Source organism: Salvelinus alpinus, chromosome 24, assembly GCF_045679555.1.
Source record: "Salvelinus alpinus chromosome 24, SLU_Salpinus.1, whole genome shotgun sequence".
NCBI classification, from domain to species: Eukaryota; Metazoa; Chordata; class Actinopteri; order Salmoniformes; family Salmonidae; genus Salvelinus; species Salvelinus alpinus.
Genome location: NC_092109.1, coordinates 19,420,067 through 19,444,630, shown reverse-complemented (window position 1 = coordinate 19,444,630; position 24,564 = coordinate 19,420,067). Strand labels below are relative to the sequence as shown.

At 39.9% G+C, this 24,564-nt stretch overlaps 1 protein-coding gene across 1 annotated transcript; it reads right to left on the bottom strand.

Moving 5' to 3' along the window:
• Nucleotides 1–2,871: 2,871 nt before the first annotated feature.
• On the bottom strand, nt 2,872–24,356 carry LOC139552282 (T-box transcription factor TBX5-A-like). The gene is made up of 9 exons (XM_071363858.1): nt 23,950–24,356; nt 22,878–23,050; nt 22,451–22,545; nt 20,413–20,532; nt 18,830–18,977; nt 11,753–11,905; nt 7,796–7,887; nt 5,344–5,576; nt 2,872–5,161 (listed from the first exon to the last, which is right to left on the bottom strand). The coding sequence occupies exons 2-9, from the start codon at nt 23,019–23,021 to the stop codon at nt 4,572–4,574; spliced, it is 1,575 nt and encodes a 524-aa protein (XP_071219959.1). The 5' UTR covers nt 23,022–23,050; nt 23,950–24,356; the 3' UTR covers nt 2,872–4,571.
• Between the last annotated feature and the right edge of the window lie 208 nt (nt 24,357–24,564).

Below are 24,564 nucleotides of genomic sequence, written 5' to 3'. Positions count from 1 at the left end.
ATAAACATGTACAACAGCATATTCCAGTTCCCGCCAATATCCAGCATCTTCGCACAGCCATTGAACAGGAGTGGGACAACATTCCAAAGGCCACAATCAACAACCTGATCAACTCTATGCGAAGGAGATGTGTTGTGCTGCATGAAGCAAATACTGACTGGTTTTCTGATCCATGCCCCTATCTTTTTTTAAGGTATCTGTGACCAACAGATGCATATCTGTATTCCCAGTCATGTGAAATCCATAGATTAGGGCCTAATGAAATTATTTCAATTGATTGATTTCCTTATATGAACTGTAACTCAATAAAATCTTTGAAATTGTTGCATGTTGCGTTTATATTTTGTTCAATGTGTGTGTGTATGTATGTAGGTAGGTAGGTAGGTAGGTAGGTATGTATGTATGTATGTATGTGTGTATGTATGTATGTATATATATATAATATACTGTATATATATACAGTGGGGAGAACAAGTATTTGATACACTGCCGATTTTGCAGGTTTTCCTACTTACAAAGCATGTAGAGGTCTGTCATTTTTATCATAGGTACACTTCGACTGTGAGAGACGGAATCTAAAACAAAAATCCAGAAAATCACATTGTATGATTTTTAAGTAATTAATTTGCATTTTATTGCATGACATAAGTATTTGATCACCTACCAACCAGTAAGAATTCCGGCTCTCACAGACCTGTTAGTTTTTCTTTAAGAAGCCCTCCTGTTCTCCACTCATTACCTGTATTAACTGCACCTGTTTGAACTCGTTACCTGTATAAAAGACACCTGTCCACACACTCAATCAAACAGACTCCAACCTCTCCACAATGGCCAAGACCAGAGAGCTGTGTAAGGACATCAGGGATAAAATTGTAGACCTGTACAAGGCTGGGATGGGCTACAGGACAATAGCCAAGCAGCTTGGTGAGAAGGCAACAACTGTTGGCACAATTATTAGAAAATGGAAGAAGTTCAAGATGACGGTCAATCACCCTCGGTCTGGGGCTCCATGCAAGATCTCACCTCGTGGGGCATCAATGATCATGAGGAATGTGAGGGATCAGCCCAGAACTACACGGCAGGACCTGGTCAATGACCTGAAGAGAGCTGGGACCACAGTCTCAAAGAAAACCATTAGTAACACACTACGCCGTCATGGATTAAAATCCTGCAGCGCACGCAAGGTCCCCCTGCTCAAGCCAGCGCATGTCCAGGCCCGTCTGAAGTTTGCCAATGACCATCTGGATGATCCAGAGGAGGAATGGGAGAAGGTCATGTGGTCTGATGAGACAAAAATAGAGCTTTTTGCTCTAAACTCCACTCGCCGTGTTTGGAGGAATAGAAGGATGAGTACAACCCCAAGAACACCATCCCAACCGTGAAGCATGGAGGTGGAAACATCATTCTTTGGGGATGCTTTTCTGCAAAGGGGACAGGACGACTGCACCGTATTGAGGGGAGGATGGATGGGGCCATGTATCGCGAGATCTTGACCAACAACCTCCTTCCCTCAGTAAGAGCATTGAAGATGGGTCGTGGCTGGGTCTTCCAGCATGACAACGACCCGAAACACACAGCCAGGGCAACTAAGGAGTGGCTCCGTAAGAAGCATCTCAAGGTCCTGGAGTGGCCTAGCCAGTCTCCAGACCTGAACCCAATAGAAAATCTTTGGAGGGAGCCGAAAGTCCGTATTGCCCAGCGACAGCCCCGAAACCTGAAGGATCTGGAGAAGGTCTGTATAGAGGAGTGGGCCAAAATCCCTGCTGCAGTGTGTGCAAACCTGGTCAAGAACTACAGGAAACGTATGATCTCTGTAATTGCAAACTAAGGTTTCTGTACAAAATATTCAGTTCTGCTTTTCTGATGTATCAAATACTTATGTCATGCAATAAAATGCAAATTAATTACTTAAAAATCATACAATGTGATTTTCTGGATTTTTGTTTTAGATTCCTTCTCTCACAGTTGAAGTGTACCTATGATAAAAATTACAGACCTCTACATGCTTTGTAAGTAGGAAAACCTGCAAAATTGTCAGTGTATCAAATACTTGTTCTCCCCACTGTATATATATAGCTCAGAATTTGAATTATTTATTTTATACAGTCTTTCTTCTCAACTTTATCAAGGCATCCAATAATTCTGGACCCAACTGTAGCTTCCCATTAGATAATAAAAAAAATGGTGTGTTATGTTAGGGAGAACACTTCATCATAAATGGTCCCGATCATGAAGTGATTCATATGAGATTCTGAGGACCTTCTAAGCTTCATTAGGCTGATCAACAACAAGCTCTTCTGTAAAAGAGCACAATGTGAGCATCAGGCTGTGGTTGGAAACAGTGATCAAGGAGTGGTCAACTCTGGTCAATATGTCTTCCAAGGTAACCAATCAACTGCACCAAGGGGCAAAACCAGCACAACACATGTAGACAGACAGACAGAAGATTTATGAGGGGCTTCAGAGGGGTTGGCCAGACAGCAGACCTTTAATCCCCAGGATTATCTATTGAATAAAGAGAAGCTGGGGACAAGTATGTATAATTAGTTACTGCTGCTGCCTACATTGGGATGACAAGATTTAACATTTGTTGCATTAACAAAAATTATGTGTATACAAACAAAGGAGCAAAAAGTCTATGGTCAGAGTTTTTGTCCATTACCCCACACTTTGGTGTATCACATTATTGTCTCTTATGGTTTTGCATAGCTGTCTGTATCTATGTAGAGTTGTAGTCAAACATCTTATCTCTGTACAGAGTCCTATAGATCCCAAATTATGAATTCAATGTTTTATGTTTAAGTAGTTTTGTTAGGTGTCACAATTCAACAGTAAGCGCCATCAAAATAAAACACAGGTCAAATCAGAAAATACAGAATCCTCTTTTAAATTTATTGCAAGTATTCCGTATTCTATATACATGTGTGTTTATTTACACCACAGTAATCAATCTCTGTCTTTCTTAGACATTTGACAACTGTAAATGAATGTCCTGATTTCTAAAGCAGGATGATTAAAAAAGAAAATACATTTAGCCTAAATAACAAATTAACAAAAAGAACCGGACCGACTAACACATTTCATTGTCGATACAACAGGAACAAGTTGATTTACAATACAGGAAAAAAATAAATACTATCGACAAGTAACACTCTATCAACTACAAGCATTTTAAAAATAAGTCTTTGTCCATACATAAAACTGACCTTTAACATATAACATGACTTCCATATATTGGCAGAAATTACGTGTATTTTGACTGATGTCTCGTAAAATCTCTGAAGTGACCATGATTTCATATTATGATTATTTGTCTCTATCAATCTTTGCCTCTGGTTCTTTGCATTCTACATTGTTAAAGGCGTCATACACCATACATATCTTTGTTTGCTCCAGTTGAGTTCATGACTGTATTCGTGGGAGAAGTGCCAATTGTAGGAGCATAAATGAAAAGATTGAGAAACAACACACATTTACTGGGTACAACATAGACTAATAAAAATTGTATTTTCAATGACCAAAATAAAAATATGCAATCACCTTTTCACCGGTTCTAGCTTATATCTCTTATAAGGGCAGTGTCTGAATGAGAACCACTATGTCAGAAGGTTTCTTGTTTCTTAGCTTTCGTTGCAAGCGAATACCAGGTACATTTTTCACACACCTTCCCCAGACAAACGGCAAACCACATCCAAATATTTCCAGGTCAAAGTGTGTGTTGTACATGCCAGAGTTAGAGAGGATATCAATACACACTTCCTCTACAGAACACACTGTCATCTTATTGACCTGTCAACTGCCTATGACCTCACCGTTATGCACACCCGTATCCATGGATATGGTGGTCATGTATTCAAAGTAAAGCAGAGCAATACAATGTCTTTCATATAAGTATCTAATGTTTTCTGCCCTTTGTCATTTTGATTGACAAATCTGGCCAGCAACTCACCGAGTATGTTTTCAAAATAGCCACAGAAAAAATTATCACATCTTCTGAATTTCTGTAGAATGGTTTTAGAAAGTAAGCGTTTCACTACAAAAGCACCAAACAAAATGGAAACTTTTTTTTGCACAAAATCTAAAGTATGTAAAGATCTACAGAATAAAGGTCAACAAGATTTCTACTTGAAGCAGAAAAAGAAGAAAACATATCCTTCAAGCACCAAGATGTATAATACACTATCAAAACAGGACATTTAAAAAATGGGAGTCTCTTGATAAAGTCACTTCTGTCCCTCATGCAAAAGCATTGGCTTTTAAACTCGTATTTAGTTGTCCTAATAAGACTCCTTAAAACTCAATGGTTAATGCTTGTCTCCACCTTGTTTTGCTCATCCTCGTGATGTTTGCCCGTAGGCGCAGTAACAAGTCAACTGCAAAGACATTCCCACTTCCTCTGAGCACCAAAGTCCAATGCTCGAGGCATTCATGGATCACCCACTAATCTCACGAGACTGCACTGCCATACTGTATATAGCTTAAAAAATATAAATATAGATGTATCTAAAGTCCCACCTTATCACTGTCCTATTTTCTATAACGTCTTCATCTTTCCTATGAAGAAAACCCTTTTAGCTGCTCTCATTCCACTCTGGCATGATGCTGACGCTGTGCACCGCGTGGTACTGATGAGGCGACAGTGTGCGCGGGATCCCATGTGAGTACAGGTACTCGTTGCCTTGGAGACCTGCAGTGGGTGACTGGATGCCTGCCCCGGGGCTGCACTGGCGGCCCAGAGTCTGATGGGCCATGGGGCCCTGGTACATGGCGTGGTGGGCGTCACCCAGCTGCGGAGAGGCGTGGCCTGCCACCCCACTCAGTCTGGACACCAGGGGCCCCGAGGTGAAGTGGGCGGAGAAGTGCTGGTAGGGCAGCCGCTCCATTGGCTGCATGGTGGTGACGGAGCAGCTGCCGTAGGGCGAGATGCCGGCCCAGGTGTTACAGCTGATGTCCTCCAAGCTGGGGACGGGCTCGGCCCCCTGGGAGGCGCTAGCGTACATACAGGCCTGCCTCTGGCCGGACTCGGTCCTGTAGGGCCCCCCGGGCAGGCCCAGGCTCTGTGGGTAGCTGACGGGACGGTAGTAATGGTCGTCCTCGCTGGAGGAGCTCTCCAGGTAAGCCTTCTTGTAGGTGTGCTCCCCTGAGTGACAGTCATCCTCCACTACGGACCGACATGAAACAGTTACAGTTACAGTATGTACACATACTGTAGACTCCTATCAGCTGAACAAAACATTGTACATATTTTTACTTTAGTAATCAACTATGTTTCCCTTTTTTATGCTTCCTAACAACCCATCCCATTAGCATGTATGGCTCATATATCATGATAGCCTGGCCCACCTTTTCTCTTGATGCAGTGGTAGTCCTGGCTGTGCTCGTGTGGGAGAGGGTAGGAGCCAGACTGGGGCAGGAGATCCTGTGAGGTGCTGGTGGCCCCGTTCTCACACTGGGTGTACTGGGAGGCCAGGCCACTGGGGTTGGCAATACCCTGCACCTCCCCACTGAACGGGCTCTGGCTGGTGCCCACCCTCTGGCGCACCGTACTGCGAGGGACCACCGGGTACTCCTTAGTGCTGCAGACATACATACAGAGACAGGGTTAGGAAATGATTTACATTTACATTACATTTAAGTCATTTAGCAGACGCTCTTATCCAGAGCGACTTACAAATTGGTGCATTCACCTTATGATATCCAGTGGAACAACCACTTTACAATAGTGCATCTAACTCTTTTAAGGGGGGGGGGGTTAGAAGGATTACTTTATCCTATCCTAGGTATTCCTTAAAGAGGTGGGGTTTCAGGTGTCTCCGGAAGGTGGTGATTGACTCCGCTGACCTGGCGTCGTGAGGGAGTGAGGGAATGATGATAACATTTACTGTACTGTATGCTTCTTCAACTAATATTACCACCACTACTACTACTACTATCATTGCCATTAGTATTTAATCATCACCTAAGTATCCTAGATCAATAATCCTAATTATCCTCGTTATAGTATTTGTTCATTTATTTGCATTCATAATACATTTTCGCATGCAAAAGAAGAAGAAAAATATATTACTTGACAGCCTGGTATCAACTTGAGGACTGCGCCTGACCTCAGTCATTAACCATGGCTGACTTATATACACACTCTCTTGCATCCAATGATCGGACACTATACCCTTCTCAATGCTAACAAACCACACTGACCATCAATGAGACAAACCCACTTAGGATTCCCAGGGAGACGATGTTCCAGAGGATCAGTTTCTAGTGGAAAGACAGGGATTTATTCCAGTCACATTAATCTACAGGATCCATGAATGGACCATTCTTGCCTCTTCCGTTTCTTTGATTTCTTTGACTGTTACTTTTGAACCAGTGACCTGGTTTTGCAATAAGCTCTCTCTTGGAAATACTAACCAAGACCAGACGTGCTGAGCTTACTGTACTTGGCAAGACAGGACAGTGGCATTTAGGAGTGATAGTCTGGTTTGGCCTTTGGCCAATTAAAATCAATTTACAAATGTCTATAAAAAATAACTATTTCACTTACAGCAGTATTATCTTGTGACATGAACCAACTTAATCAACGTCTGACTTAGATAATCCCAAATTAAATTTGCAATATCAATTTGTTAAAACATTACTGCAGGTAAGAAAAAGGAAAAACACCCCAATAGTTTCTTAAGTATAATTTCACTACAAGATTTGCATTTAATGTGTCCTATCACCTACTGATGGGGAAAATCAGTCAACCAAAAATGACTCACCTGCAGTGGCTTACTAGAGAGAATGTTCTGTTCTCCCATTCCAAAAATTAATGGGAGGCAAAGTTTCACTGCAGCATTGGAAAACAAGGCTCCTTTCCCATTTTTCTCTGATTTCGGAATGCTCTGTTTGAAAGGCCATGCAACACCTTAGTTGGCGATCTCGGGAAGTCTCAAACCAGATTTTCTCCTTTGAAAATGTGTTTTCCACACTGTGTGGACGCATGCGTAAAGCACTCATCTGGAATGAATAAAGGGGAGGGGCATGTGGTCGATGCCGCTGCTGGACCAGCCATATCATCAATGCACAGATGAGTGGTAGGAGTATTGGGTAAAGATGGATGTCATTGGTTCAGAAGGCCCTGCCAGATAAGCCATAAAAGCCCTGGGACACAAAGACTGGCCTCTGCTCAAGAACTACACTTAAATCCCAGCTGGGGAGAGAGGAGCAGGGAGCGGTGGGGCTCACTGAAAATAACACTCATATCTGGTTTGCATTTCACTGACTGAAGGATTACAACGGTGCTTGTGAAGTGACACTGATTACAATGTTAGTAATCCTTATCTACTGTAATAGCGGTTACATTGTCTAATGTCTGTTTCCAGTTTATCATCTTACAGTATAGTGTGCTAAACAACTGCTAATGATGGTAATTTTGGATTATTTCTAGTAGGCTGAGATAGAAAAGTTAGGCAATTTAAGCATTGAACCAAAGCTTGGCCATTGGCTATGTGTCTGTTTGAGACTGTGATAGGTTTCTACAGATGTAGGTTCTTAATTTGACCAGTATTGTCATAGAAAAAGAATCGTGCAGCAAGAGGATTTGAACGTTTAGTCCATAAAGTTGCTTGATCGGTGGTTGGGCTATTAGCTGGATAAAATAGGCTATATGACAAGTGCAATACTGTTAATATAACTGTGTTAGTGCAGGTTTTCAGTGAATTTACGTAAATCACAAAGCTCATATGCATTTCCTGTGGTGCAGGAAACTTCTCAGTAACAAAAGAGTGATCAAATTAAGATCCTACATCTGTACCTTTGCATTCTGGACATCCGATGGAGCTCCATGTCATCACTCCCACGGAAGCCTTTTGCAAATGGGTTGTTCTCTATCTTCAGCTGGGTTATCTGTAAAACAGCATGCACATTTGTAAGTTGTTACATAATTCAACCGTCAGTTACAACAATATGTAAAAAGAAAACTTAATATCACAATGCTCTACTTGTGTTTCCTTTCCTCTATATTATGTGAGGACTTGTTGTATCCTTTGAGGCCTATAGCAGTATATGTTCACTTAAAACTAGCGTGTTTACCCTCCCGTGTGGAACATCAGCCTCATGATGCTTTTGGGATGAGACACTTTCCATAGGTCCACATGCGCTGTGGTCAGTCTCGTGACAAACTGAACCTTTCAAATAAGCACCTGGGGAGAAACCTCACAAAACCTGTGGTTTGAAGTCTGCTATTTAACAGTGCTGGGGAAGCTACTCTGGAAATCTAGTTTACCAAGCTACCAATTACTTCACACTGGAAGAAGTTAAACTACACTAAAGCTACCCTTAAGAAAATACAGTTGAACTAAAGTTACTTTGAAAAAGTAGTTCACTACATCCAAACTACTTGGTGAAAAACATCTGAAATGCAATATACTACAAATTGCAAGGACCAGTCACTTTGGGGTCATATGTTCACAAAATGTGGAATTTAGCCTATTAAACACAAACCAATGTTTCAAGTGATAATTAGGCAGGTCTGATGGCAAAAAAAGAATGCAAAGTATTGCCTACCTCATCTATGACCTTTTAGATGAATTGAACATGTGCTCAGTGTAAACACACAATTGAATCCCGAAAAACAAGATTAATTCATTAATTCTAAATATGAACACTTTCTATCATAAAAGTATAGCTGGACCACACAGCTCTATAAATATTAGAGTGGATCAGGCTACAGTTCTAAAGTTGACGCCAAAAATGTAATTTTCCATGGACTGTCCCCCTTTAAGGGTTCCAAGTAGAAAACTTCTGTGTTCCATGTATAACCCCCTGTGGAAAGGGTTCTACCTGGAACCCAAAAGGGTTCTACGAACGGTTATCATAAGGGGACAGCCGAAGAACCATTTTAGGTTCTAGATTGCACCTTTTTTTCTAAGTGTAGTAACGACTCCGAGGTTAAACAGAATGCAGGGATCGCCCTCTCCCAATGGCGCGCTGTTTCTGGCAGGTAGGCCCTAATTAGTTGGCGGGTCTAGTGCTTACCGCCTCACAACAAGAATGGATTTTTGTCCTCGCACTGGCTCTCATTTTCTACGAAACCTTGTACAACATCTCTTGTTGAGAAAAAACACGTTTTTAGCTTCTCGTTAATGTATGGTGTCTTTTGGCACCATGTAGATTTTCATTGAGAAGCAAATGTAGAAAATAAAGTGTGGATAATAAAGAAGTTTTAAGGGAATTCAATCATTTTTTTGATCGTTTTCCAACAACATAATGATTCTCAATGTTAGTTATCTATTTAAAAAAGCAATACTTTTGAAAATAACTGTTGGTGGTACAAAATGTTCGCAAAAATAACTTGTAACACACCCTCAACAAAATAGCATACCCAAACGCCGAAGTAATCGCTTAGGCCTACCATGCCTGTTTAATTGCAAGCCTAATATGCAGGATAATTCAGGTGAAATATTACATTATAAAGGCAGGCAAGAATAGCATAGTAAATGCAAATGTTAATGAAACGAACCCTAATTCACTAATGAAACTTTGATGAAAAGTTTATATTACTGAGCGTCAATCATGTTGAATCAATTATCACTTGGACGAATTCCTACCGGACTATACAAATGTAAGACTATTTCCAAACGTATATTATAAATATTGAATAGTGTGCTGTTGGGTGTATCAAAGAAAGCGCCGTGAATTAACATTGATAGTATGAAAGAATTAGACAAGCCTGGGGTAACAGAGTTTCCTAACAATTCTGGAAACATTTATAGGCTTATACACCCCGTTAAATACAAAGCAAGTTGTTACCAACTCGTTAGATATACTTGTCTTTACCACAGATAGCAACCATGACAAACATTCCTTCATAATACAGTAGGATACTGCATTTGTTTATATCATGTATTGCATGTGATATTTGGCTATGGTATTTACTATAATGCAATTATAATTCGTTAGAGGTAGTCAATTAGCTGGTACAAGTATACGTTCAGATTCAACATGCCTAGGACCAATGCTTTTCTGTGTGCTATTTGCCTATTGATTTGAGAACAGAAGATGTGAAAACGCGAGTTGTTTTCAAAATAGCTTACTAAGAAGGAAATTGCTATATTTGTTCAATACAAGCCTATAGTATGGTCAAGTTTGACCGTTTTGACGGCAAATGGCTGCGTCTGCTCATGCGCGTTAGTGCCCTTTCCCCAAAATGCATGGGATGATAACTTTCTCTAGTTTAATTGGCAGATGTAACCTTCTTGGATTATGTATTCGTGGAAAAGGTTACGGTAATCAGACATCTATCTGGAAGTCTGGCAGGCTCTGGTAATAATAATTAGCCCATGTTGCATTCTCAGGTCCCCTCAATAAACTCCCTGAATATAATTAATGGTTTCTCCAGAGTTTCAGTCATTTGAATTTCCTGTTTCTCAGAGTCTTTGGGAATTCGGATTGGCTCAGGACACATTAAGGGTCCTCGCCCCCTTGCATATTCCCTCTGTTCCACACTAAAATCTGACTCCGACATAGTTAAAAACGGATGTTAAACAGACGCAGAAACGATAGGACAGCACTCCTAAGATTATGAGTCGTCAGAATTGAGGAAAACGAATTCTTTAATATTATTTCGATGTCTTCTCTAAACGCTCCAAATCGCAACCAAAATAAAGCGCATTCAACAAGTGGATGTAAATGTTTTCAAGTTCATATAGGAAAATATCACAATAAATATATGTATGCCTAGGTATGGTAGTGTACATGAAAGAAAATATACTCATGTTTTAATCTAGAATTGACTTATTTAAGTAGAACTAAAATTATAATACTTGCAAGCTCGAGTCCATGCGTAATAGTCTATGTGCCTGTGAATTATCACATTTCAATAAGAAACAAAAATAAATGCATACATTAATTAATTGTTTATGATTAAAATAATCACAATATGGACTATTTCGACATTTACTGCAGCTTCAGTATCCTATGGAGTTGGGCACATTGGTGACAATAAAACAAGCTGTTGCTTTATTTCTTACAGGCTATAGGCTACTACATTTTCTCTAGTAATATACAATAGCATATCAATAAAGCGCAAACATAATAAAGAACATACACTCATAGGCCAGTAATACAACTTTCAAAATGTATGAGGAGTATCTGTAATTCGTATCGTTGAGTTTAAAGTTTAATGAAACGGGACCAGTCATTGAAATTACCAAAAGTCCCTTGAGGTCGTGCCTTATCCAATATTTTGGACATGCGGTTTCCCCGGCCCATAGGACAGCTTACTTACATCTGCCAATGACTGAATATGATATCGGTGATTATCAGACGTGGGCGTAATGTTCTGCCACTGCTCATGGGGACATATAATTACATCGGACTCCATTTCTTGCGAAAGGATACACCCTATCCGTTTTATTATTCAAGCTTTGATAATGAGCTCATTCGTCGGCTGTACGTCTTACCGTCAGGTCTTTAGCAGCAATAAAGCCTGCAGCATGAGCAACTTTCTGATGCTAATGAACTGTTTTCGATTATTCCATGAAATTATTTTCTACGTGTTGTGACGTTTTGTGTCACTTTCAATTGACAAGGCGATGCAAAAAGGCGGTTTTACTCTATGCCTATAAGTCAAAAAGTTTGTATTAGTTATAAACTATGTGTAATTAATTACCAATCTATGATACACTGACAAATTCATAACAATTTAGGCTATTCACACACACACACACACAATACAATGACTTAAATATGTCCAAAATCGAAGACTTACCTTATGGTTCTGGTAGGACGTAACCGCAATGAAGGCGGTCTCTGGAAAGACGTGGGTACAAAACGCAGTGTTCTTGGAGCCAAAGCCGTTATTTTCATCTGCTTTCACGATGTGAATCCTGGGTTGGTATTTATGCATGGAGTTGAGGATAATCTGAAGAGAGAAATGTATGCCTATTTGTATTTTGACAATTTCTGTTTTCTCCTGACAAATAGGCCACCCTGACGTATAATCTCACCTAAACACAAAGTCTGATATTATCAAAATCACATTCAGATAAATCTAAACCAGTGTTTTTCAGTTGAGTTTGCCCTAGTACTACACAACTGATTCTACAAATATACTCATCAACAAACCTTTGATTAGTGGAATCAACCAGGTGTGTAGTGCTGGGGCAAATGTGTAACCATTTGGGTCCCCAGCACCAAGAATAAGAAACATAGTTCTAAACCCATTCAGGAAATTCTGATAAACTCAAAATACTATTGCTAGTGCTTTGAATAAAACATACAAATATACTGAACAAAAATATAAACTCAATGACTGAGTTACAGTTCATATAAGGAAATCAGCCAATTTAAATAATTCATTAGGCACTAATCTATGGATTTCACATGACTGAGAATACAGATATGCATCTGTTGGTCACGGATACCTTAAAAAAAAGGTAGGTGCGTGGATCAGAAAACCAGTCGGTATTTGGTGTGATCACTATTTGTCTTATGCAGCGTGACACATCTCCTTCATATAGAGTTGATCAGGCTGTTGATTTTGACCTGTGGAAAGTTGTCCCACTGCTCTTCAACAGCTGTGCGAAGTTGATGGATATTTGGTGTGAACTGGAACATGCTGACGTACAGGTCAATCCAGAGCATCCCAAACATGCTCAATGGGTGACATGTCTAGTGAGGATGCAGACCTTGGAAGAATTGGGACATTTTCAGCTTCCAGGAATTGTGTACAGATCCTTGCGATATGGGGATGTGCATTATCATGCTGAAACATGAGGTGATGGTGGCGGATGAATGGCACAACAATGGGCCTCAGGATCTGATCACGTTATCTCTGTGCATTCAAATTGACATCGATAAAATACAATTGTGTTCATTGTCCATAGTTTATGCCTGCCCATACCATAACCCCACCACCACCATGGGGCACCCGGTTCACAACGTTGACATCAGCAAACTGCTCACCCACACGATGCCATACACGTGGTATGCGGTTTAATGGCTGTTTGGATGTACTGCCAAATTCTCTAAAATGACGTTGGAGGCGGCTTATGGTAGAGAAATTAACATAAAATTCTCTGGCAAACGCTCTGGTGGACATTTCTGCAGTCAGCATGCCAATTGCACACACATTTTAGAGTGGACTTTTATTGTCCCAGCACAAGGTGCACCTGTATAATGATCATACTGTTTAAGCAGCTTCTTGATATGCCACAAATATCAGGTGGATGGATTATCCTGTTGAGAATAGAGGGCGCTATTTTCACTTTGGGGAAAAATCGTGCCCAATTTAAATGGCCTCGTACTCTATTCTTGCTCGTACAATATGCATATTATTATTACTATTGAATAGAAAACACTCTCAAGTTTCTAAAACCGTTTGAATTATATCTGTGAGTAAAACAGAACTCATTTTGCAGCAAACTTCCTGTCAGAAAGTGAAAAATCTGAAATCGAGGCTCTGTTCCAGGGCCTCCCTATTAATTTGCTTGAAATTTATGACTATACATGCACTTCATACGCCTTCCACTACATGTCAATAGGCAGTGAGAGGTGAAATGGGGAGTCTAGCTATATCTATGGTCAAAAGAGAGGTCTTGGAATGACATGACCCCAATTTCCTTTGTTCAGGAAGACGCGGGAAGGACATCAGCTTTGGCTTCTGAAAAGCTTTCCTTATAGACGGCTAATATCTCCGGCTTTGATTTTATTTGATAAATGTGATAATATCATCGTAAAGTATGTTTTTTCAATATAGTTTTATCAGATTATTGAATTTTTTTCGGGAGTTTTGGCGTGTTCCGTTCTCTGCGTTTGGTGACGATGGACAGCTTCGCGCCACTTAGCTAGTTTTGGTTGCTAATTCAACAGACGAAGAGGACATTCTAAATCCAAACAACGATTATTCTGGACAAAGGACCCCTTGTACAAGATTCTGATGGAAGCTCACCAAAAGTAGGACCCATTTATGATGTTATTTCGTATTTCTGTCGAAAATGTTTACTATTATTTCCGCCCAGATTTTGGGTGCTGTCTGCTATAACGTAAGCTGTATGTTGTACTAAAGTTATTTTTAGAATTCTAACATGGCGATTGCATTAAGAACTAGTGTATCTATCATTTGCTCTACAACATGTATTTTTTAGTAAAGTTTATTATGAGTTATTTGGTCAGAATAGGTGAGTGTCCAAAATATCTCCGGACAATTTGGTGAATCGATGCTACATATTCACAATGTATAACCACGGTTTGCAGCTCTAAATATGCACATTTTCGAACAAAACATAAGTGTATTGTATAACCTGATGTTATAGGACTGTCATCTGATGAAGCTTATCAAGGTTAGTGAAAAATTATATATCTTTTGCTGGTTTTTTACGATCGCTAACTTTTGCTGCTGATAAATGGGTTGTGTTTTTGGCTATTGTGGTAAGCTAATATAATGCTATATTGTGTTTTCGCTGTAAAACACTTAAAAAATCTGAAATATTGGCTGGATTCACAAGATGTTTGTCTTTCATTTGCTGTACACCATGTATTTTTCATAAATGTTATATGATGAGTATTTAGGTATTTCACGTTGGTCTCTGTAATTACTCTGGTTGTTTCGGTGCTATTTGTGATGGTAGCTGCAATGTAAAACTATGATTTATACCTCAAATATGCACATTTTTCGAACAAAACATAGATTTATTGTATAACATGTTATAAGACTGTCATCTGATGAAGTTGTTTCTTGGTTAGTTTGGTTGGTTCTTGGTTAGTTTGGTTGGTTTTGTGCAAGCTACCTGTGCTGTGAAAGAAATGTCTGTGCTTTTTTGTATTTGGTGGTGAGCTAACATAAATATACGTGGTGTTTTCGCTGTAAAACATTTTAAAAATCGGACATGTTGGCTGTATTCACAAGATGTTTATCTTTCATTTGCTGTATTGGACTTGTTAATGTGTGAAAGTTTAATATTTCTACAAAATATTTTTTGAATTTCGCGCTCTGCCTTTTCAGTGGAATGTGGGCGGAGTTCCGCTAGCGGAACCCCTGTCCTAGACAGGTTTTTTTGGCAAAAGAGAAATGCTCACTAATAGGGATGTAAACACATTTGTACACAGAATGATAGAAATCAGATTTTTGTGCGTATGGAACATTTCTGGGATCTTTTATTCCAGCTCATGAAACATGAGACCAACACTTTACATGTTGCATTTATATTTTTGTTCAGTGTATATAAAACATACATTAAAACCAAGAATACTCATATAGCAATTGACTTTTTATTTTACCTTTATTTAACTAGGCAAGTCAGTTAAGAACACATTCTTATTTACAATGACGGCCTACCCTGGCCAATTGTGTGCCGCCCTATGGGACTCCCAATCACAGCCGGATGTGATGCAGTCTGGATATGAACCAGCGACTGCAGCAACACCTCTTGCACTAAGATTCAGTGCCTTAGACCACTGTGCCAATCAGGAGCCCAAGATACAGTATTTGTACATTTATTTGACAATATAATTTAAAGTACAGTCAAAATCTAAATGTGAGCATAGCTTGTATGTAACTCTACAAACACATCACTGAAGGGCATGACAGTAATACATTCAGTAATACATTACAATGCTCTTTACATCCCATGATAATGCACATATGTCAGAAAAGATGAGTTCCCATTGTAACACGTGAACATCTTCTCTTTCCCTGCATTTGCCCTGACCCCTCTGGTCTAGTAACGCTAAGTGATGACTACTACCATTGGCGACATTAAGACGCGGTCCACCCAGTTGAACTTGAGCCCTGAACTCTTCTCATGAGGCCATCTCATCCGCAGGCTTTAGTCTAATTGGTCTGACATACTGTGGAGTCATGGGCATCAGCCATGAACAATCTAATGATTTTTAATTTCATTAAATCCACTTACATTTGCAGATAACAAAACAGGGTTTTTTCTCCTTTGCCCCCTAAGGAACCCCCTGCACCCCTGCCCCTGGGCATTCCACCTATTTCTTATCTGTAGGGTTGTTTTAGTACTTTCCTTTCAATTGCCATGCTGCAGAGAAAAGGGAGAGGATGCCCTGACCTCCTAGACTGCTGGGGCATTACAAAGACACGAACTCAGTGGATTCTCACAGCTGATGGAACAGTTCAACCTCAGAATAGAGAGTAAATAGTTATCCATTTCCAAAAGCACTTTGATAGTAGGTTAGTGTACAATGCATTTGATTGTCTTCGAAACCAAAAATGGGTGAATGTATTTCAACAGCCAACACTGGAAATGCATTATGACTCACATTGATGTTACCCATTAAAAATACAATGGGGTCAAAGCTGAAGTATTTTTTAAGTATTTAAAACACTAAATTAGATAAACGCTGTGGGAGAAAACAGAATGTATGCTCACATTCACCAATCCCACCACAAAGCCTTCAGAGGAGGTTGGTTAGGGACTTGTAAATAATTTATGAACAACAGCCTATATCACCGCAAATGTAAAAGTTATCTGTCTTACAGATTCACTATGATACAAACCATTGGGATGCTTTGATTTAACACATTTAGATGGCTGCAACCTTGTTTTCTAACTCCTGGAGACATCTATGTGTCATGTGACCTACACCAGGAGTCTGGTGTTAATTTTCTACAGACAACAACATGAACCACAGACAGGGTTGGGGTTCCCTTCGTGTCTGTCAGTCTGTGAACGGGTGACCACAGAGCATAGCAGACCACCCACTAGGCCTCCAACACACGCCTTGTCTCCCTGCCCAGTTGCCCTGGCTCTCTGCATCTCCATTCTCCCCGACTCTGTATGATAGTATTTAATGATAGTGAGGGATCAACCTGGGTCCCCAGCGGCTGCCCTCTGCTTTCAAGTTCCTCCACATCAGAGGGCTTTCTGAAGCCTTTGGATTAACAGGCTTTGTACACCATCATCTATTGCTCATCTCACACTGCCATTGGAACATAAACAGTGGGATATCCACACTCCACCCTCCTGGCTAAAACATGTGTGGGGAGGACTGGACGAGTGCACCAGCACCAGCAAATTGGGGGAGAAGATGCATAACATTGAGAAATGTTTCGCAAGTTGAGAGGGAGATCAAAGCCCTAGCTGAGGCTTGTGATAAAACGTAGGCCCTAAACTGAAAATGTGTAATCATATGTTTATATGCATACTATTGGTATCAGATAGAAACTAACGCCTCAATTAGCAACCTAACCCAAATAACTGAGATTATACCATCTATATGATTGAGAGTCAACAAACATCAAATATATAAATATTGTCAATAAGATGTATTGTAAACTTTAACAATAGCAAAATGAACTGTGAAAATCAAACCAAATATCAGAAATCCCTTCAATAAACTCACATTCACACTCAATTACAAACATATACAGTCATAAAAGCATTCATTTCAACCTTCTGAAACCTACAGGAGCCACTGGTTTATCCCAGCATGCTCTCTGGCTGGGGAGGGGAGGTCCTGCTCTGTTCTGCCTAATTACCAAACAATTGTAATGTAAAGTTCTGTTTCAGGTCCCTCCTAACTGTCTCCAACCTACCTCACTGACATGTTTCAACTCCATGTCTGACGCTAGTAATTATAAATTGTCTCAAAGTTATTTCAACCAGCTGGACAAACAAGCTGATAGAATCGTTTTTTGGCCCAGCACCAGTATTTCATTTATGAATCCTATGGAACTTTTTGAGCACGAAAGAGGGCATGCCAGGAACCACTGCAACCAATTAAAAATGCATTCTGGCCCGAAATTTACAACACTGCTCACAATCCAACTGAACTGAGCTCCAATTTCATTCTACCAGCTGGGTTTTGGCAAGGCAACAATCACTATAAATTCTCACACACCGCCAAAGGAGTCATGTGATCGAGCAGAAGATAGATAGTGCTGTGTGTGCTGTAGGTGCTTTGGTCAATGGTTAAAGAGAGTACAATCTGTCCTATTGCTGACTTAAAAATCACACGCATTGTGCTGTAGATTTGCAGTGAGCCCATACTTTTACACATGCAAACAATGCGAAATGATTTCCAATCAACATACTCCCTACTACAGCTATCATCAATGATGGCAAATTGCTGTTAAATCTGTGACCATATGATTATGTGCTGACCTTTATAGTGTTATGGTTTGCATCCAGTTTGTTATTTGCTTAAATCATTAAAATAATGTTGCTCCACTCTGAGCAGAAAGAATAGGCTCAACCAACTGCAATTCTAATCAGCTTCATACATGTAGAAGCAACAAGCAGGTGACCAATATTGACACTTCATGCCATAATTCAAGAGATGGATAGAGTAAGTTTATCACTTAACTTTCTAGAATTGTTATAGTTTTCTAACTTTTTTCTTATTGGCTATTTTGTGCATAATCCACTTCCTTATTTCAATTACTTTAACAACCAATATTGTTCTTGTGATTGTCAATTAACAAAATATTAATAATCGCATAGGGCAGTTTTTATGTCCAATAAAGGATATAACTATTGTATCGTAATCAGTCCTATCCTGTATTCTCTGTTTAGATGTCACCCAAACCTGGAACCACATGAACCACATCTCTAGCCAAGAGCACAATTTTTAACATCGAAGCAAATCGATTATGTAAGTGATGTTTGCTATATTGTTTCAGACATGGATCACAAAATCTAGGGTCTTGGGAGTTCATAATGAGAGCGTCGTTAAAAGGAAAGAAACTGATGCCATCTGACTTCTAATCTTTACTAATGCATGCAGATGTTGTGTTGATAATTATAAGCCACAGTATTCCTTTACGAAAATCATTATGCGTCTTACAGACCAACCCATAATATATGAAGAGCCGTAAACATACATGTCCAAAAGGATCCAGGTGGTTGTTCGTCAGTTTCAGCTTCTGGAAAGAGACTAGCTGCCTCATCCAATGCGCCCCAGTCGCAGGAGAGTCCGGGTGAACGTAGAGCCTCCCGGGCATGGCAGGTTCGGCCTTCCCGGTCACAGACCTGAGAATCACACCACCAAAGTCAGCGTTTAAAAAAAGACTTTTCCTACTTCCCCACTGTTTCCCACTGCTGTTTATGAAAATGCCTCAGGCATAGTTCACTTTTCATCAGAAATACAGGTTTAGACTAATTTGTAGCCAAGGCTTCTTCGAAATAAATTAATTGAAGCTATTTGGAAGTAGGCCTAGGGTTTGTTCCAAAACTGGAGACTTTACCAAGGTTATACCATTATAGGCCAATAGTTCATGAAATTGAAGGTTCGACAAATGCCTTTAGTTTGTAGTTTTTAATACTGTCCACGTATAGCCTATTTTTGTTTAGCCTACTCTCACCCCAAAGGAATGCGAACGGCACATTTTTGTAAAAAAGGCTATTGTGTGACAATAAATGCAAACTGAACACATGTTTTTATATAATATCCTACATTAAGCCTATAGTCTTGTGTCCTATGGCGTGCTATACGTTGACCAACAACAAATAACCTGCAATTTGGCACGGGCGAACATTATTTTCTTAGTTGACCAAGAGCCGATTAGTTCCACAACATGCGCTGAACAGGTCATTATCAGCGTTATTTGCATGTGATTATACTCTTTAAAAACTCTCAATAGAGAACCACTGACCCCAAAAAGGCATTGTTGACCAGTTGGACATGACAAATAGTGTTTAAGCTACGTTTCACTGACGGTAAAGAGAATGTCTCAGAGGTGTCAGAAGAGAGCTACACCCTCACCATACGAAACATCAACACTATATTAAAGTCGCATAAAACACAAAAATAGCCTAAGCCTCCAGTCGGTAGTCAGCACAACTCCACAGCACTTTCCAAGGATCCCCCTACTCAATTGCCCTACTCCACCCGAAAGCCATTTCTTCTTCTTCGGATTTGGTAAAATTTTATTTTAAACTACATTAGGCTGCACAGCCTAAAGCAACATGTTTATACATTTGAGACATAAGGAATAGTTTGCTAAAGATTGCCTACTAGGCCTACGAAATGCATGGGAAAAGAATTTGAGGCATAAACCGTAGGCCTAACCTTACAAATTCAATAAAAAAGTTTTTTAGTCCCAAGACTGATTATGAATCTCATTCCATAGCGTGAAGTATAAGGCAATTTATTGACATAAACTGGATACATTCTTATAGGCCTACTATGGTAATTTATTGCACATGACTACAGTTTCCATATATCGATGTATGCAATAGTAGTAGCCTGAGGGCATAGGCCCATATGCTACTGAACTGCACTGTAATGCTATTAAAACTCGCAAACAGAAAACGCCTCATTATAGGGTTGTGAAACATCCTGGAGCTGAAAATACGTATCATAATGTGTTCACGTGATCATGTTGCATACAGGTAGTTGTGATACGGCTTTGGAAATTGCCTGGAACGATCCAAGAGGCACTTGTTTTGCAAAAGTCCTACATACCATTTATTATCAGCGAATTTGTAGCGATGGTCGTCCGCAGGCACGACATCCATCAGGAGTATGTATTTCGTTTTAGGGTTCAATCCAGTGACCTTCACTTTGAAGCTGGGAAACATTCTTCTGCAAATGAAGCACGATGAAATAGTTACACAATGCAAGTGCAAATGTTTCCCATGAATAAAGTATGACTGCTATCATTGATTGAAGTGACCATTTGCTTAAGGGAATGTAGGATTATTGACACATTTATGGAATAGTCGATATTGTTCAACTCTACATGATGTCCTGCCTGTCATATAAATTGATTACAGTTCCGAAATCATACTGTTAAAATCAATGAACTTCTACAACCTTGACACAGGCCTTGCATAGAAGCCCACAACTTGATCCAAATTTAGCAAGCTTAAACAAATCTACGAATGACCTACACTCCACGTCTTTAGGGGTGGGTGTAAACCCCACTGGTTCAAAATGAATATCAACGTCAGAAACATACAACCAAATGAAGCTTAGAACATTAATCAATAAAACAAAAGAAAATAAATGGGAATTAAAGTAGCCAAATATATATTTGTTCGTTTGGAAGCGACTGCATACTTTTACGCATGCAACAAAATAAGCGAATGTACTTCAACAAAAGAAAATAGGCTATTCTATGAAGGAATGGGCCTATTGTTTCTCGGTTTAAGGAAGCTTATTTTGCATCAAATGCCCCACTAAAACCAGATGTGTGATGTGTGCACATATATTTCCAGATGTGCCAATTTCCACAAGTAAAACGTCAGCAATGGTATAGAAATTGATAAAGAAAATAAGTCGTACGCTGAAGTGGCGATTTGTTTTACTAATCCTTTATTTAACTAGGCAAGTCAGTTAAGAACAAATTCTTATTTACAATGACGGCCTAGGAACAGTGGGTTTGCCTTGTTCAGGGGCAGAACGACAGATGTTTACCTTGACAGGGATTCGAGGTATCAACCTTTCGGGTTACTGGCCAAAAACTCTAACAACTAGGCTACCTGCCGCCCCGGGTGATGGGAAGGAGTAAGGGCTGATGGTTAATAAAGTCTTAAGCCAAAGAGGGGGAATGAATGGGCATAATATAAAGACGGCTTTATGTAGCTATGAGAAAAAACATGAACCTAATGCACCCTAAGAAGGCTATTGAGACATCACTGAAATTAATAATAAATACCTAAAAGCCACAAGACGATTTGTGAACATGAGCAGAGACCACCGACCATCATGCATATTGAAGTTCACAGGTACAAGAATATCTCAACCATATTCCTTGAGAGTTTCTAAACAGGCCAGTTAGACGGAATTGCTAAACGGATTTACACTCCGCCCCCCTACTTTTTGTCTTGAAAAGTCAATGTCGACAATGTTTTCAATATGGCAAACGTGACGAACACTAGGGTAGAATGAAAAGAATATCACCTATTCAATTTGGAAAAATACACGTCAAAAATAAAATGGATGGAGAAAGTGAGAGAGGATTACAAGAATGGAGGTGATATAACGCGTAATATATGCCACGTGTTGTTTATTTGACTTGTATCTAGCCAAGGGTCTGTCTTAAGAAGACCCTGCCTATATAGATGTATTTATGGCGCTATCTCTTGGCCTATTGAGAAAAGTGAAAGAAGGCCTCCTTCCAGGAACGAATACAGCATTAATTTCACTATCACATTTTTGAAAAGTAAAACCTCTCATCTCTGTGCTCATACATCAAACGTAACATGGACGGATTCACTTTTTCAGACACAGAGCTGCCAAAAATAGTACCACTAAATGTTGACAATTTTTTTCAACAAATAATTATTCAAACATAACCTCACACGTAGGCCTAAGCGTATTGCAAACATGGATAATTCATAAAATTAAAGCATACACACATGACACAACTAATTTCAGTAATATATTGGTATATGTATGTATATATTGACCATGGCAACAATATTTAAATAATTGCATGTTCCTAAAAATGTATCTGCATAGCCCATAATGCCAGTGTATGCAGGCGTTGCTCTCTTACCTTCCTGCTTTGGTGATAATCATCTCTGTCCCCACCTCGTGAAACTTCTCCCACAGTTCCCTCTCGTGCAGGTACACTTTTATCCCCTCCATTCCCTTCACAATTAGACAAGTCAAACGAATATCAATATCACTTTTCCTTGCAGTTGACATCATTCTGTAAGCTTAATTAGCCCAATCATTATACAACTAATATATGTTAGTCATTAGTCATTCATACCGGGACAATGTTGCACTGTAGTTTACATTCCACTATAGTTCAACAAAAACCTATAGATACAATAGCATTTCATATTAACCTACTATTCACATGTGGCTACTCTGAAGCAATACTATAGATAGGCATATAGGTCCAGAGCAACCTCTAGGCAGTGACCTGAGGCTGTCGACCTGAAGTGCATAGGTTCAAAATAGTTAGTAACGCTGACCTGTTGAATATATGTCGTCTGGGAGGATGGAGATTTGCCCGAAGTTCCATTTTGTTTATCTGCTTTACTCTCGGAGTGTAATTCCTTTGACTCTGAACCGCTTGGCGAATTTTGGAGCCCAACGGTTTCATCCTGGTCCGCCATGTCTGGAGCTCCGGAGACCAAGGCCTCAACTGTCAGATCGAAACAAAAGCACATTTTAACGTCACAATCTCAGTCCTGAATAGACCTATGCGCATAACTTTTTTCAATACATTTTTGATGTGACATTAGCCAATTGAAATTCCAGTTCGACTGAAATGACTTGTAGGTCAAAATAAAATAGCCATGACATGCTCAACACACGCAGTCCTCATACTTCTAATACATTTCAGTCTGCGACTCTTTCATTGAACAAAGGTTGAGCGTGAGTCGTAGTGATTCGCAACTGCTATACGTCTATGGCTTTCATTATAATTGATATAATAACGAAGAAAATAAAGACAGCAATAATTGTAGCAGAAATTATTGCGCAATAGGAAAATATCTAGTAGACTATTTTTTTAAACTAGGGAAGTCAGTTAAGAAAAAATTATTATTTACAATGACAGCCTGCTGGGGAACAGTGGGTGCCTTGCTCAGGGGCAGAACGACAGATTTCTACCTTGTCAGCTCGGGGATTCGATCCAGCAACCTTTCGGTTAGTGGCCCAAAGCTCTAAACACTAGGCTACCTGCCGGCGTGATGTTTTTTGTAGGGAATCTAGACAAATTATTACAAAAACCTTAAATTCGGGACAAAGCCGCCCGGCTATGTATTCCTTGGATGCTAGATGGTGATGGTAACAACTACCACCACTGCAAATAGTAAGATATATGTATTTGTATAAACAGAGAGCACGACGTATAGCCAAAATGGTCTAATGTACGGCTTCTGTATCTAAACGCGTCCCCAGCTCCTTGCAAAAACAGACCTGATGTTTTCCCCAATACGAGGGCCTAAACTGACATGACCTGCGATAACAATTACTATAATGAACCACTAACCACGATGACACCGGGTAGCCTACTCCGTACAGTAAAAACGGATTTACCTTGTAACCAGAAACGTCACTTTCAATATCGTGAAGCTATGCCACAGCCGAGGTAGTTTCTTCAAAAAATGTTTGCTAAGAGTTTCCACCCAATTCAATGTATAATCCCAATGTGTATCCCGAAAAGGCTATCCAGTATCTCCATGGATTGTCTCTATCTTCAGATTGACTGCAACCTAGCGACCAAGACCATTCAAGACTCTTGCAAAGATGGCTAAAATAACGCGCGCGGCGTTACTTTATTGTACATTTTATAGTCGAGATGTTCGGGAAGCCTTCCCTGGTGATAGCACATAGCAGTATAGCAGTGTTCCAGAGGAGCAAGTCCGTCAACGAGCTTCTTTCCTCCCTCCTCTCTCTCTCTCTCCCTCCCTCTCACACACCAACAGTCCACAGTAGTACGCGTTACGAAGCGGAAGCGCTGAGTCTGTGACGAGCAGTTTAGGCTAGTTTGGGGTGTCCTCTCTGCCTATCCAGTGCCTGAACAGGAATGGTCACCCTCAAGTATAGTCTTCTTCATGTCCACCCTCCCACGTCCCTCAACCCCCTATAAAACCTCTCATTTACTGCTAAATCTGCTGGAGATATTTTCCTATTGCGCAAACTCAGTAACGT

Excerpts from the sequence above, each read along its gene's own strand:
- LOC139552282 (XM_071363858.1), bottom strand. The coding sequence starts at position 23,021 with ATGGCGGACCAGGATGAAACCGTTGGGCTCCAAAATTCGCCAAGCGGT. Across the intron at positions 18,978-20,412 it reads AAATTCGCTGATAATAAATG|GTCTGTGACCGGGAAGGCCG; the intron begins GTATGTAGGACT and ends TGTGATTCTCAG. Across the intron at positions 7,888-11,752 it reads CGTCCTACCAGAACCATAAG|ATAACCCAGCTGAAGATAGA; the intron begins GTAAGTCTTCGA and ends GCTGTTTTACAG.